At 64.0% G+C, this 15917-nt stretch overlaps 1 protein-coding gene across 1 annotated transcript; it reads right to left on the minus strand.

The window, feature by feature from the left end:
* Positions 1 to 1907: 1907 nt before the first annotated feature.
* On the minus strand, positions 1908 to 13814 carry CBLC (Cbl proto-oncogene C). Its single transcript, XM_062175951.1, has 10 exons — positions 13477 to 13814; positions 9702 to 9848; positions 9451 to 9607; positions 8987 to 9108; positions 8145 to 8282; positions 5891 to 5978; positions 5282 to 5413; positions 4709 to 4876; positions 3832 to 3912; positions 1908 to 2027 (listed from the first exon to the last, which is right to left on the minus strand). Exons 1-10 carry the CDS (start codon positions 13812 to 13814, stop codon positions 1908 to 1910), a joined length of 1491 nt encoding a protein of 496 aa, XP_062031935.1.
* Positions 13815 to 15917: the final 2103 nt, after the last annotated feature.

The following is a 15917-nucleotide window of genomic DNA, read 5'->3' on the forward strand; positions in this document are numbered from 1 at the left end:
ATGTGACAGTTTGAGATCCTGGGTTTCCCAGGCAGCGTCTTAACCCCTGTGCCAAATGCCTGGCCTAACCAGATGCAATGAAGCACTTTTTTTTTTTTTTTTTATTGACAGGCAGAGTGGACAGTGAGAGACAGAGAGAAGGGTCTTCCTTTTTGCCGTTGGTTCACCCTCCAATGGCCGCTACGGCCAGCGCACTGCGCTGATCCGAAGTCAGGGGCCAGGTGCTTCTCCTGGTCTCCCATGGGGTGCAGGGCCCAAGGACTTGGGCCATCCTCCACTGCACTCCCGGGCCACAGCAGAGAGCTGGCCTGGAAGAGGGGCAACCGGGACAGACTCCGGCGCCCTGACCGGGACTAGAACCCGGGGTGCCGGCGCCGCGGGTGGAGGATCAGCCAAGCACTCTCTTTCTAAGTCTCAGGTTGGTTGAACCTGGCACGGGCACAGTTCCTGCCGATGCGAGGGACCGGCTGTTCTCACCACCAAGCCTGCGGCCGCCCCTGCGCACCATCTGCTGTCTGACCACCTTCAGGCGGTCATGCTGTGGGGAAGCCCGAGTTGGCCAGGGCGTGGAGACCCCGCAGGGAGGCCTGTGGGTCCCCAGCTGCCAGGGCATCGCATTCTGAGCCAGAAGCACCCCGCAGAGCCCCTGCTCCCTGCAGCGTGCACGAGGGCTGCGGCGGGGCTGGGAGCAGAGCGGCTCCGAGGTGCTTCTGGGGCAGCCAGATGACTGGTCACCCGGGCTCCGGCGTGACCTCATCAGACCGGTTCTGTGGCCGCGCAGTGCCGGGCCAGAGCAGTCCTTGTTCTGACCACTCCTGGGACTCTCTGGCGTGACCCGAAACCCTCTCAGCAAACGCCCTCTCTGCCCGGCAGGCGGCTTCCGGGAGCCAGGGGCTTTCAGGCTCTGTCCAGTGGACACTTTGTCCTGCATCTCTTACATCTCAGCTCAGCCACCCCCTCCTCCTGGAAGCCCTCTCTGACCTCCCCCGGCTGGATCAGGAGCCTCCTCCAGGCCGTGGTCAACCCAGCATCACTCAGCCTAGGGCCTGGGGAGGGGAGGCGGGGGGTGGGGAGGGATCCCCCAGGATGGATGATGAGGGCGGGGCGATGTCCTCAGCTGGATTTGGGCTGAAGGCAGCCTGCTCTGGGAGGCCCACAGAGAGAGCGAGGAGGGAGGAGGGAGGAGGGCAGGTCCTAGGCCCTTCCCAAGAAAACGTGGTGTCTTTCTGGCTGTGGACCTGGGACTGGGCAGTGGTGGTGGTGGGTGGGTGGGGGGCAAGGTGCCTGATTCTCTGAGAGCTGGGGATTCTGGACCCCAAAATCCCGAGAGCAGGATTCTTGGGGCTAAGGGAGGAGGCTGGGGGGCCCAGACTGCATATGAAGGTCCGAGGGCGGAGGCCAGGGGCCTCTACAGTCCATGGACAGGTGTGAGGGTAGAGGGGCTGGGGCCCACTGACGTCAATAGGGTGGGGATGGGGGGGGTCCCCAGGCTGCCCTTTCCCAAAGCTAAGCTGCCCCCTGGTGGCCGCTGCCCTCTCCCTGCACACAGGGCCTCTGGCCAGCCTGGGTGGTTTATTTCTGCTTCACAAACCCCTCTCGTCCCCTGGGATTCCCTGTGAAGCACGCTGGGTGCCCTGTGGTGAGAAAAGAGGGGGGTTAGGTGGCGTCCCCTCGGGGTTGAGCGGGACGGAGCAGGGCCCTGGGCGGGAAGCAGGGGACACGGGCAGTGGCCTTACCTGGCCTCCAGGCGGGGCAGTGATCCCGGGCCCCACGGGGCAGCTGCAGGCTGAACTCCCCATTAACAGTTTCTGCAGTGGACAGATGGGGGGGCTGTGACTTCCCAGGACCCAGGGTTTCCTCTCTGCCCCTTAGATCCAGGACCCCAGGCCACCCAAAGGCCTCTCCGCTCACCCTGTGGCCCCTTCCCCAGCCTGGGGGCAGGCGGGGACTTCCCACGGGGCTGAGGCCAAAGTCGTCGTCCTTGGCAAGGGGAGCGGGGGCCGCAGTCTGGGGAGGGCCGGGGGTGCCTGAGGAGAGGGCATTGAGCAGCGTCTCAGGTGAGCTGCGCCCCCGCACACCTGGGGCGCCACCTGGCAGGTGCAGAGGTGGCGAGGCCCATACCCCAGGCCACCCTATTCTTTCCCTCGCACATCTCGGCAGTGAGTAGGAAGAGGTTTTGTCTGTCCGACCGTCCGTCTGTCCATCTGTCCATCCCACAGACATTTTCTGAGAATCTGGGTGCCGGGCACAGTCCTAGGCGCTGAGGAGACGGCAAGCACAGGACAGGAAATAATCTCCGTGGCTGTGTGTGGAGCTGAGGGACCTGCTGAGCCAGGGAATGTTCCAGAACGTTCTGGAGTGTTCCACCTCCTTCCGTGACCATGGGGAGACTGGGGGGTGACTGGAGAGGCTGTGGAGGGTGCCTTAGGGGGTGGCTGGGGAGGCCCAAGAGACAGCTGGAGGGAAGTCCACACTGGGTGGTGGGCAGGCCGAACAGCAGGGGGTCCCATGCTGCTGGGGAGTGGGAAGGGTCAGCAGTGCCCAGGCGGAGGAGCCCAGACCGGGATGGCTACAGAGACCCGGAGCCCTCAGCCAGGCCCCTGGGGCAGGGAGGGAAGTCGTGGCCCACAGAGGGTGTGGCCGGTGGGCCCTGGGTTCCAGTCCTGACTGCATCCCCTCGGCCCGCCCTCCGAGGAGGTCCCCTTCCCTGTAATGGGATCCCAACAGGCTGGCAGGACAACTAACTGGGCGTGCCCGGTCCCAGCCCCCACCGGGAGGCAGGCACACACACACGCGCACACGCACACACACACACGCACACGCACGGGAGCTGTTCTTCCCCTGCCCGGGGCTGTCTCTTCCCTGGCATATGTGAAGAATCAGGCGGAGGCGGCCAGCCTCTGAGCCGGGCAGCCCGGCGCGGGGCACAGCCCGAGCCCAGGTGCGGTCGCCAGCCTGCGTGCTGCTGTGCCCTCCCGTCCCCAGGGAGCCCGCTGAGTGCCTCCTAATGTTTCCATTTGCTTTTGGCTCCCTGGGCCGGATCTGTTTTTAGCTTCCCGAGCCGGTCTCCCCGCCCCACCCCCTTCCTGCCGGTCCCTGGCTCGCTTGCGCTTGAATAATGTTCCCGGACTTCCTGAGCTGCTCGGGAGGCCCAGTATCGATCCAGGCCGCTGGGCACTCAGCTTGAGAGCCACTGGCCAGGGCTGGGGACCCTGGGGCACAGCAGCGGGGGCGGGGGAGGTGCAGAAGGCCAGGTCTTAAGAAAAGAGCGCAGGGCTGGGGGCCCAGAAGACCCCCACGCCGGCTGCTTCTTTTCCAGGCTGTGTGGCTTTGGGCAGGTGCGGCCACCTCTCTGGAACAGGGCTGGCGGGAAGACACGCCCAGCGTGCCCATCCCACACCGGATGACTGAGTGGCTGTTGGGTGCACGTATCAGGCCCTGTTCCGGCCTCTGAATGGAGACCACGGCTTGAGCCACAGAGGGGCTCGCCTCGGGGATGGTGACAAAACAGCTCGGCCAGTGGTGACACAGACGAGGAAAACGTGCAAGGCAGAGAGGCTGGAGGGCCGGGGGTGGTCAGGGAAGGCCTCCCCCAAGGAGGGATGGGAAAGCGAGGCTGGAGAAATGAGACCCAGGCACAGGAGGAGCTGGTGCAAAGGCCCTGGGGCTGGGTGTGCCCGGGATGCAGGAAAGGAAAGCAGCAAGGGCACAGGGCTGGCGGGCGGCAGAGAGCACCATGCCCGGCCCTGCACCCCTGAGCACCCAGCCAGGCTGGGGACCTGCAGCCGAGTGACACCCGAGCTGCCCGCCTCAGATTGGCATCCGACTCACCACGGTCAGCCCGCCTTCACTTGTGGGTCTCCTGGGGGATGGGCCCAGCCGAGGAGGGAGTGGCGGGGCGGAGGGGGCCACCTGCAGGAGACAGGACGGGGTGGGGGTGTGAGCTGCTCCCTCTTCTCGCTGCAGGTGCACCTGCTGGGGTCCCAGCTGCAGGCACCGCTCTGGGCTCCAGATGCCACGGAGGGTGAGGCTGAGATGGAGACCGGCACCCCTGCCCTCCAGGAAGCAAATGTCCAGGCCCATGGACCCCAGAATCCTGCTTAGCCCCTCCTCCCTCAGACCCAGGCCCAGCCCCTCCTCCCTCAGACCCAGGGGTCCAGGCCTCGCCCCTCCTCCCTCAGACCCAGGATCTAGGCCCCCAGCCCTCCTCCCTCAGACCCAGGGGTCCAGGCCCCCAGCCCCTCCTCCCTCAGACCCAGGGTCCAGGCCCCCAGCCCTCCTCCCTCAGACCCAGGGGTCCAGGCCCCCAGCCCCTCCTCCCTCAGACCCAGGGTCCAGGCCCCCAGCCCTCCTCCCTCAGACCCAGGAGTCCAGGCCCAGCCCTTCTTCCCTCAGACCCAGAGTCCAGGCCCCTAGCCCCTCCTCCCTCAGACCCAGGGTCCAGGCCCCCAGCCCTCCTCCCTCAGACCCAGGGGTCCAGGCCCCAGCCCCTCCTCCCTCAGACCCAGGGTCCAGGCCCCCAGCCCCTCCTCCCTCAGACCCAGGGATCCAGGCCCCCAGCCCTTCCTCCCTCAGACCCAGAGTCCAGGCCCCTAGCCCCTCCTCCCTCAGACCCAGGGTCCAGGCCCCCAGCCCTCCTCCCTCAGACCCAGGGGTCCAGGCCCCAGCCCCTCCTCCCTCAGACCCAGCTACGGCCAGCCCTGCTCACCACCTCCAGCTCTGGCTCCGGCTCTGGCTCCGGCTCGCTGTCTTCCGGGCTGCTGCTGTCCCCCTGGGCCCCCTGGGCGGCCGGCTCCCCTGAGGGCTGGTAGATGCTGATGGCTTCTCGGCCCTGGATCTCACAGCGGCAGAAGGGGCAGGTGCGGCTGTCCGAGTGCTGTGTGGGCACCAGGGAGAGTTCCACATCTGCCCCGGGGTCCCATGGTCCTCGGGCCCCAGAGTGATGGGTCGGGGGTAGGGGGCACAGGGAGGAGGGGGCGTCATGGTGACAGCGAGATGGTGAGAAATGCTGGTGGGAAGGGGGCAGGGCGGCAGCTCCTTGGAGCCAGGACAGCAGCTCCTGGGAGGACCCGGACACAGCCCCAGGGGGCTTTGAAGGCCCAGAGGGGCGTGGCCCTGGCTCCTGTCACTCAGCAAGGGTGGGAAGGGGAGTGGCAGGGATGCAGCCAGGCTCCTCCTCCTCCATCTCTGTGCCTCAGTCATCCCCTCTGATCAATGGGAGACCCTCCCAGGGCTCTAAGGTGGAGGGTGGAGCTGGGGCGGGGGGGCGGGGCCGGTGCACCTGCCAGGCGCCCAGGCAGTGGCTACATAGCAGGTGCCCGCACGGCTCGATCCGCACGTCCTTGTTCCTCTCTGCACAGATCTTGCAGAGTTCGAAGGTGGAGTCCATGGCCCAGTACAGCTGCAGCTGCTCCTGCAGGGGGGCAGGGGGTGTCAGCACCCTGGAAGTGAGTCCCAGCCCCGAGCCCTCTCCCACAGTCCAGGCCAATGTGCCCGCCTGCCTCCGATTCCATTCTGGGAGACTTGCTGTCTGGGGTTGTCTACGCTCAGCATGGCCAGATTCAGCAAACAACGTCTGGATTCCAGATTCGAAATGAGAAAGTGTAAGGATATCCCAAACAGTGCACAGGGGAGACTTCTACTACAGACATTATTTGCTGCTTCTCTCTCCCCCATGGGGAGACGGCTAGCCAGCACTGGCCACACCCAAGTGCATCAGCTGCGTTTCCTGCTTTAATCCCCACGCGGCTGGCAGGAGGCAGGAGAAGAGGTGTGGGTGAATGGGGACTCAGACAGACCAAGTCATTTACCCAGGGTCACACAGCCGCCAGGGCAACCTGCAGGGGGCGGGGCTGTGGGAGGGGTCACAAGCCAGTGGGCGGGGTCTCACCTGGGACACGTGGATGCGCTGGTGGGGCTCCGTCTGGCACAGCTCGCTCAGGTCAGGGTTGTGGTTTCTCCCGTCTGGGTAGAGGTAGCTGAGGGAGGGAAGAGATCACTGTGCTCGTGGCTGGCCTGGGGGGATTTGTCCTCTGCCGCCAAGCTGGGCACACTGACCCTGGCACCTGGTGGCTCGGGCTCCCGAGGTGAGGGTCAGAGTGACAAAGAACCAGGAAATGGGCCAAGAGTCTCAGGCTGAGCCCTCCGGGAATTGCAACTTTTCTTATCTTTCTGTCCTTTCAAAATTCTTTATTTTATTTTACTCAAAAGAGTGGGGGCCGGCGCTGTGGCATAGCGGGTAACGCCTCTGCCTGCAGTGCCGGCATCCCATATGGGCACCAGTTCTACTCCTGGCTGCTCCACTTTCCATCCAGCTCTCTGCTGTGGCCTGGGAAAGCAGTAAATGATGGCCCAAAGCCTTGGGCCCCTGCACCCACATGGGAGACCCAGAGGAAGCTCGTGGCTCCTGGCTTCGGATTGGCACAGCTCCGGCCATTGCGGCCACCTGGGGAGTGAACCATTGGGTGGAAGATCTCTCTCTGCCTTTCAAAATAAATCTTTTAAAAAAATTAACTCTGGAGTTTTCTCTGCACCCAAGTCCGACCCGGAACTCCTGTGGGCAAGCCTGCCTGGCCTGGAACTCCCCCCCAGCTTGTCGGCGTGTGGAGCTGTGCCTCTGGGCGCCTGCCTTCTCAGCTGTCGGGCTGGGAGTGTGCAGCATGTTTGTGGGCTCGCCTCCTCCCTGACCCCGTCTCTGCCCCCGCAGTGGGGAACCGGCTATGGTCACTCTGCTGGGAGGCCCCCCACCCCGGCCCAGCCCCCACTGTGACGCAGTGGACGGCAGATCTTCCCCTGTCTCCCCTCCCCCCACCTCTCTCTGCCTCTCCAATGAGTTAAGTCGGGGGTGGGGGAGAAGAGCCCTCAGCCGTGGTGCTGAAGCCGTTCCTGAGTGTGCGTGTGCAGGGCTCCGGAGACACGTGCATGCGTCGCATGCAGGCCCGTGGGCAATGCCGCTGGCCGCTGGCCGGAGGGCAGCGTGGCTGAGCCTGCACACGTGCTACTGCGTCCTTCCACAAAAGCAGACGTAAAGTGATTGCGCAGCGACCGGCTGCGAACTTCAAACGAGCCACGCATGGGTCTGGCACAGTGGCACACGGGGTGAGGTCCTTGCTTGTGATGCCGTCATCCCAAATGGCCAAGGGTTCAAGTCCTGGCTGCTCCACTTCCGATCCCACTCCCTGCTGATGCGACTTGGGAGAGCAGTGCAAGATGACCCAAGAGCTTGGGCCCCTGCCACCCGCATGGGAGACCTGCACTGAGTTCCAGGCCCCTGGCTCTGGCCTGGCCCTGCCCCTGACTATTGTGGTCATTTGGGGGAGGGAACCAGCGGATGGAAGATCTCTTTCTGTCTCTCCTTCTCTCTGTAATGTCGCCTTTCTTTTCTTTCTTTTTCTAAAGATTTGTTTATGTATTTGAAAGTGAGAGTTACAGAGAGAGAGACAGAGAGACAGAGAGAGAGAGAGAGAGAGGTCTTCCATCTGCTGGTTCACTTCCCAGTTGGCCACAGTGGCTGGAGCTATGCACACCCAAAGCCAGGAGCCAGGAGCTTCTTCAGGTCTCTCACGTGGGTGCAGAGCCCAAGGACTTGGCCATCTTCTACTGCTTTCCCAGGCCACAGCAGGGAGCTGGATCAGAAAAGGAGCATCTGGGACTTGAACTGGTGCCCATATGGAATGCTGGCGTCCTAGACAGAGGTTTTACTTGCTATGCTACAGTGCCTGCTCCTATAACTTTGCCTTTCAAAAAAATACATTTTTTTTTACTTAAAAAGTGAGACTCTGGAAGCTAACCTGCTGCAGCTCCCACCACCCAAGGCAGCTTCTGAGCAAGGGGCCCCGGGCAGACCGGTTGCAGGTCAAAAAGCCCGGGCTGGCTGGTTCCCCTCTTCTCTTTCTGCCCTACAGTAGATTCTAGAACAGGATATGATACGTAGAGGCAAAAGCTTTGGAGCCTAATTCTAAGGATTGAAGTCCAGGGGGCTGGGAGGGGGCGTGGCACCGCCAGCTCCCCCGACTTTGTGGGAACTGGGCGCACCCGTTCTTCAAGACCCTCGCCTGCCCCCTGCTGGGAGGCCGCGGCGTTGCAGCCTGGCGGTGTCCGGCGCCCCGTGGGTTTGCGCCTGGCTGGGCTCCGGCGGCACTCACAGGCCTTCCTTCTGTCCTTTGAGCAGCACCCGGAACAGCGGCTTGTTGGGGGGGATGGTCTGCACGACGCTGCCGTCGGAGCTCACGTAGCCGATGGCCCACTGCCCCAGGCGCGTGCAGCTCGGCCGGAAGATGTAGCTGCAGGGAGCCGCGGGCGGGACGCGGTGAGGGCACGGGCCACTGCCGTCCGCCTGCCACTCTGGAAGCGCCTGCCATTTCTCCCCGGGTCACTCGCGACACCACCCCCCACCCCCACCCCCCACCCCCGTTTGCACTGGAGAGCCGCTCTCCTGCGCTGGGGTTTGGACACACAGGGCTGATTCCAGGGCCTTGCAAGCTCGCTGGGCAGGGCGAGGGCAGCCGGCTCCGGGACTTCTGGGAGGGCCAGCGTGAGGCTCCCCACTCCCACGGAGGCTGCTAAGGCTGCGGGGCGTGCGCGGCTGGAGGAGCTGGGAGAGGGTGGCTCCCGCACCTCGGCCCGCACACTCAGGGCCCGGACCTGCTGTTCCCCTAACCCCTTGCTGTTCCAGGCGGCTCAGCGCCTCAGTTCTTAGCGCTTGGTGGTGGTGGGGGAACTCCTGGCTTGAAATAATTCAAGGGCTCAGTGCTCGGGGTCCCTGTCTCTTACCCCAGAAGGTGGGGGGGGTCATCAAATTATTTCACAAGGGGTGCAGCCTGGGCTCTGTTCTTCAGCGCCCCCCCCCCACCAGACCAGGCGTCATCGGCTTAGCGGCTGCCCAGGAGGCAGAGGCCTGGAGCCCGGCTCTTACTCCCTGATGACCACTTGGATTGCAGCAGCCCCAGGGCGGCCCTGGCCCCCGGGCGGAGGCCAGGAATTTTACCTGCCAGGCTTGTCCCTGCAGGCCTGCAGGCGCCTCTGCACCTCGTCGTATGTGAGGAAGGCCATGTAGCCCGGGTGGTTGACGGCCAGCAGCTGCCAGTTCTTGAGCAAGGTCGGCCACGGCTGGGGAGGGGCGGGGCGGTGTGGGGCGGGGGTCAGGCAGGGACGGGGAGCAGCCCCCAGCCCCTCCTCCCCCAGACCAGGACCCCGCCCCAGCCCCTCCCTCAGACCAAGATCCAGGCCCCTCCAGCCCCGCCCCCCTCGGGTCAGGACCCGGCCCCAGCCCCTCCCCCTCAGACCAGGACCCCGCCCCAGCCCCTCCTCCCTCAGACCAGGACCCGGCCCCAGCCCCTCCCCCTCAGACCAGGACCCCGCCCAGGCCCCTCCCCCCCAGACCAGGACCCCGCCCCAGCCCCTCCCCCTCAGACCCGGGAGCCCGGCCCCACCCTCGGCCTCTCTCCCGACCTGGAAGAGCCTGGTGAAGATGTCAAACTCGAAGATGGACACGTGGCCGCTGCAGGTGAGGTCGACGGTGGAGCGCAGGGCCAGCGCGGTGGGGCCGGGGTCCACGGGGTGGCAGGTGCCCAGCAGCGACTCGAACTCGGCCCAGGGCAGCACGCACCTGCGCGGCGGGGGAGGGGGAGACGGGCTGAGCCCCCTGGGAGCCCGGCGTGGGTGGGGTCCAGGGCAGGGGCCGTCCCCGGGCGCGCGCTCACCGGGCTCCGCAGTGCGCCCTCCACAGGGCCTGGGCCGGGGCCTTGGCGAGCTGGTACTCGTGGCCGCGGTACTCGCCCCCAGGGAACAGCGCGTGCAGCTCGGCGTGCATGTGGCTGAAGATGAGGGCCAGTTTGGCCAGCTGCCGCCTGCGGGTGGAGGACCCGGCTGTCCGCAGCTCCCGCCTCCAGGACCCCGGGGCCGGGGCCGGGGCTGCGGGAGCGGTGGGACCCCTGCCTCCTTTCCTGCAGGGGGCAGTGAGGGGTCGCTCCGGCGCTTAGCGCAGTGGCTCTGGCCGGGTTCCTGTTTGTCTCCCTCTGAGCCTCGGCTTGCTCATCTGGGAAATGGGGTTCACTTGAGGGTCTCTGGGGCGGGGCACGGCTTGGATTCCCGGCTCCAGCTTGCTGCCACTGAGGACCTGGAGGCATTGGTGACGGCTCAGGGAACCGGGTTCCTGCCGCTCAGCGTGGGAGACCCGGATGGAGTGCCAGGCCTCTGGCTTGGCTGTGGCCCAGCTCTGGCCGCTCTGGGCATTCGCGGAGTGAAGTAGCAGATGGGAACCCTCGGGCTCTCAAATAAATAAGTCTTTTAAAAAGGTGACTTGGAGGTGGGCATGGTGGCACAGGCGTTGGGCCGCTGCTTGCGGCGGCCACGTCCCACGTGAGAGTGCCTGCTTCCGGTCCAGCTCCCGGCTGAAGCACCTGGGAGGCGGCAGGTGATGGCTCGGGTCCTTGGGTCCACATGGGACACCCAGCTGGAGCCCCTGGCTGTTGGCCTTGGCCTGGCTCCTGGTTGTTGAGGGCTTCTGGGGAATGAACCAGTGGTCGATCTCTCTCTCTCTCTCCCTCTCCCTCTCTCTGCCCTTCAAATGAATAAGTAAACATTTTTTAAGTGTAAGTTTGTTTTGGGGAAGACAATTTTGAAATCTATGCCTGTTCTTTGCGAAGTTCCTGGAAACTGCATATCCCAAAATAACCTCTCTGGATTCCAAGATTGGTTTTGGCTCTGAAATGAAGCTTCAGGAACTTTTTTTTTTTTTAAAGATTTATTTATTTATTTGAAAGTCAGAATTGCACAGAGAGGGAGAGGCAGAGAGAGAGGTCTTCCATCCACTGGTCACTCCCCAGATGGCTGTACCGGCTGGAGCTGAGCTGATCCAAAGCCATCCAGGTCTCCCATGCAGGTGCAGGGGCCCAAGCACTTGGGCCATCTTCTACTGCTGGATCGGAAGAGGAGCAGCCGGGACTCGAACCGGTGCCCATATGGGATGCTGGCACTGCAGGCGGTGGCTTTACCCGCTGAACCACAGCATCGGCTGAACTTTGAAAGCTGCCTTGTGGCTCACATGCAGGCTGAGCGGAGGTAGCCCATGAGCACAGAGGGCGCGGAGCGGGCACTGCGCGTGCGCACTCTCCTGCCATTCTCATCTATGCTTGGCCCCTCGGCCGGGGCCGTGGGGTCCCCAGAAGTAGCTGAGCACCCGAGTCCCAGCCTTCAGTGCAGTGCTGTCTGATTTGATGGTTGATGCTCGGCCCAGCACAGATGCACTTCAGATGGGAAATACACAGCGGATTTCCAAACTTAGCAAAAAGAAATTTTTTAAGAAACATGAGCTATCTCATTTATCATCGTTTATGCTGATCACAAGCCAGGGTAGTATTTTGGATACAGTGAGCTAAAGATGTCAGCCATGGCATTCGTGGTGCCCCGAGTTAAGCCGCCACCTTCGACACTGGCATCCCATAGGGGCGCCGGTTTGAGTCCCGGCTGCTCCACTTCTGGTCCAGCTCCCTGCTAATACACCTGGGAAAGCAGCTGGAGATGGCCCAAGTCCTTGGGCCCCTGCACCCATGTGGGAGACCCGGAAGAAGCTCATGGCTCCTGGCTTCAACCTGGCCCAGCCCTGGCTGTTGTGGCCATTTGGGGAGTGAACCAATGGATAAAGATCTCTCTCTCTCTCTCTCTCTCTCTCTCCTGTAACTCTGCCTTTCAAATAAATCTTTAAAAAAGTTATTACAGCTCAACTCAATTACTAAATTTTTTTGTACTCTAACTAGAGAATTAGATGCTAGGTAGGCGACTTGCACCAGGTTTCAAGGGGGTGTAATGATCTGGAATCTCCAAGTAGCTTCTAGAACTCCGCGAGGCCAAGCACTCTAACACTCCCTGAGCCCTTGTGCTTCTGAGCATCTAGAAGCTTCTGCAGTGGTGCCGTGGTTCTCCGTGCAGTGATGGCCCCCTCCCGGGAAACTTCTGGAAGCTTGCCTGCCACAGTGAGTAGGGCCGGGCGCTGGGTTGTGGGGGACAAGCCCTGCGGGAGCTCTGCTCTCACCCCGCCCGGCGTGTGACGTTCAGTCATCAGACGCCATGCAGGCGAGAGTCCGCCTCCAGGTATCTGACCCTCGAACCCAACCGGGCAGATATTTGACAGATAGAGTTAGACAGTGAGAAGGAGAGACAGAGAGAAAGGTCTTCCTTCCGTTGGTTCACCCCCCAAATGGCTGCTATGGCTGGAACTATGCCGATCCGAAGCCAGGAGCCAGGTGCCTCCTCCTGGTCTCCCATGCAGGTGCAGGGGCCCAAGCACTTGGGCCATCCTCCACTGCCTTCCTGGGCCACAGCAGAGAGCTGGACTGGAAGAGGAGCAACGGGGACTAGAACCCAGGGTGCCGGCGCCGCAGGCGGAGGATTAGCCTAGGGAGCCACGGCGCCAACCCCCCCCCCTTTTTTTTTACACCAAAAGAAGCTTCTCTATTGATTCCCCGTTTTCATGGCCTTTTCGGAGCGCCACACAATCTGAGCCTCGTGATGGCAGGAAAAGCCGTTGGCAGGCAGATTGGGAAGCCCATGCATTCATTTCAGGGTGAAACAACGGGACCCCCATGGGGCCAGGGCTGTGGCTGTGGCGTAGCGGGTGAAGCCGCCGCCTGCGGTGCTGGCATCCCATATGGGTGCTGGTTCAAGTCCCAGCTGCTGCTCTTCCAATCCAGCTCTCTGCTGTGGCCTGGGAAAGCAGTGGAGGATGGCCCAAGTGCTTGGGCCCCTGCACCCGCGTGGGAGACCTGGAGGAAGCTCCTGGCTCCTGGCTTCGCATCGGCGTAGCTCCGGTCATTGTGGCCATCTGGGGAGTGAACCAGCGGATAGAAGACCTCCCTCCCTCTCTCTCTCTCTGTGCCTGCCCCTGTGTTCTCTGTAACTCTGCCTCTCAAATAAATAAACCTTTAGAAATATCAATCTGTTTTTGCAAAAGGGAGCCCCTGAACACGCCCTCCTTCACAAAGCAGGGGCGTGGGCTGCACGGGCTGAGCGCTCGCCCAGGCTCCTGGCTGCGCCCTGCCTGCACCTGTCCACAGAGCCCACACGGCCCTCCGCGGGGGGAAGCTCCGGGGAGACTGGGTGCTGGCAGCCCGGCTGCGGGGTGACCCAGAAAAGGGAGACGGCGTGGTGGTGGCTGAGGGCATCGGAGGCCCAAGAAGGAAAAACTGTGTGGTCCAGTTTTCAGGTTCCCTGAGCGAGCGAGGAGGGCTGGGAGATAGGCCCCTAGGTCTGACGGAGGAGGAACTGGGCCTGCACTCCTGGGTCTGAGGGAGGAGGGCCTGGGGACTTGGATCCCTGGTCTGAGGGGGGAGGGGCGGGGCCAGGACTCCCGGGTCTGAGGGAGGAGGGTTGGGGGCCTGGACCCCCGGGTCTGAGGGAGGAGGGGCTGGGGCCCTGGACTCCCGAGTCTGAGGGAGGAGGGCACGCCCCCGGCCCGCTGGCGCTCGGGCACCTGCTCACCTGAGTCTGGAACCCTCCCGGAAGAGCACGTCGTTGGCTCCCTTCCGACCCCGGGGCGGCAGCAGGGCCGCCACCTGCCTGCCCTTGGCCTCCAGGTTGGCCAGGTAGACGACGAGGAAGTCTCCGGCGGGGCCGCCTCCGCCGGCTGCCCGCCGGGCTTTGGCCACCTCTCGCAGTAACTGCGCCGTGCGGGGCAGCAGGTCCCGTAGCGAGGGCGGGCTCAGGCTCAGCCGGGGGTCCTCGCATTGCTCTCCCAGGCGCTGCAGCAGCCTCACCGCCCGGCCGAGCGCGCGCGGCTCCCCCGACTGCCCGCTGCGCTGGGCCGCCGCCGCGGCCATGGTCCCTCGGGAGCGCCCGGACGGATGGGTGCGGCTGGGCGCAGGTGGGGGCGGGCCCCGGAAGGCCGGGGAGGGAACTGCGGGCACCTGAGGCTCCGCCAGGGGCGGGGCGGGGGGATCTGGGTGCCGGGTGCCCTACAGGAGCGACTTGGAAGTCTCGCGCCCCGGAGAGAGCAACAGGAGGGGCGGTGGGGGGGGGGACTCCTGGGTGGCCGGGGCTGGCAGGTGGGAGCAGCGAGGGGGACTGGGACGCCGCGCTCCTTGGTGGAGGTCGCGGTCTGGGCTGAAAGGCCAGAGAGCTGAGCTTCACCAGCGGCCGGCGAGGGCTGGGGCTCGGCCGCTGGCGCTGGTCACCCGGACACCCGATCTGCAGAACTGTGGCTTCGGCGCCGTCGGGGCCGCGCGCTGGGCAGCCACGCGGGGGCGCTGTGGGGCGCCCCGGCCCCGCCCCTGACGTGGGCCCCGCCCCCGGCCCCGCCCCGGCCCCGGCCTGGTCGTAAATCCTCGTGCGCAGGCACCCGCAGAATTTCGAATGGGCGGAAGCCAGTGAGGTGGCCTCTGGTGGCCCGGTGAGTCAGACTAGATGAACATTGGCTCCCCGGATTCTCCAGAACCATCTGGCCTGGGAGAGGAGGGGGCTTGTGGGCAGAGCCCTCCTGCGCCCAGCTCCGGAGTCACCCGTGGAAGCCTGGATCCAGCAGGCGCCAGAGCCTTGCCGGGAGGGTGCTGGGGTCTGCTCGCCGGCTCCTCGGCCTCCTGCCCTCCCTGGGCTCAGGGGGCAGGGGGCAGCGCCCCCGACCTGGCCGGAGTGGACGGGCAGGAGCTGCGGCTGAGGCTCCCGTGGCTCCCGGGGAGACAGGTGTGGGCCGGCCTCGCCCTCTCCTGCTGCCTGCGTGCGTTCTTTTTTTTTTTTTTTGACAGGCAGAGTGGACAGTGAGAGAGAGACAGAGAGAAAGGTCTTCCTTTTGCCGTTGGTTCACCCTCCAATGGCCGCCGCGGGTGGCGCGCTGCGGCCGGCGCACCGCGCTGTTCCGATGGCAGGAGCCAGGTGCTTCTCCTGGTCTCCCATGGGGTGCAGGACCCAAGCACTTGGGCCATCCTCCACTGCACTCCCTGGCCACAGCAGAGAGCTGGCCTGGAAGAGGGGCAACCGGGACAGGATCGGTGCCCCGACCGGGACTAGAACCCCGGGAAAGCAGGAGGCGCGTTCGCCGATCTCACAGTGCGCTAATGCTTGTGCTCCCCGGGTTGGAAGACGTGCAAGAGCGGCGTGCAGGGTGGTGCCTGCAGCCTTGCGGGTGAGCGTGGCACCCCATATGGGCGCTGGTTCGAGTCCCGGCTGTCCCACTTCCCACCCAGCTCCCTGCTAACGCGCCTGGGAAAGCAATGGGAGATGCCTCAAGTGCTTGGGCCCCTGCACCTGCGTGGGAGACCTGGATGAAGCTCCTGGCTCCTGGTTTCAGCCTGGCCCAGCCCTGGATGTTGTGGCCATTGGGAGTGAACCAGCGGATGGAAAATCGATCTCTCTCTCTCCCACTCTCTCTGTAATGCTGCCTTTTGAGTAAATAAATCTTAAAAAAAAAAAAAAAGGAAAAGAAATAGGATCTTTGCAGATGTTTTCAGGTTGAGACCATACTGGATTAGGATGGAGTTCAGGGGCCGGCGCTGTGGCACAGTGGGTTAACGCCCTGGCCTGCAGTGCCAGCATCCCATGTGGGCACCAATTCTAGTCCTGGCTGTTCTCTTCTTTTTTTTTTTTTTTTTTTTTTTGACAGGCAGAGTGGACAGTGAGAGAGAGAGAGAGACAGAGAGAAAGGTCTTCCTTTGCCGTTGGTTCACCCTCTAATGGCCGCCGCGGTAGCGCACTGCGGCCGGCGCACCGCGCTGTTCCGATGGCAGGAGCCAGGTGCTTATCCTGGTCTCCCATGGGGTGCAGAGCCCAAACACTTGGGCCATCCTCCACTGCACTCCCTGGCCACAGCAGAGAGCTGGCCTGGAAGAGGGGCAACTGGGACAGGATCGGTGCCCCGACCGGGACTAGAACCCGGTGTGCCGGCGCCGCAAGGCGGAGGATTAGCCTGTTGAGCCACGGCACCGGCCCTG

Source organism: Lepus europaeus, chromosome 19 (assembly GCF_033115175.1).
Source record: "Lepus europaeus isolate LE1 chromosome 19, mLepTim1.pri, whole genome shotgun sequence".
Taxonomy (NCBI): Eukaryota; Metazoa; Chordata; class Mammalia; order Lagomorpha; family Leporidae; genus Lepus; species Lepus europaeus.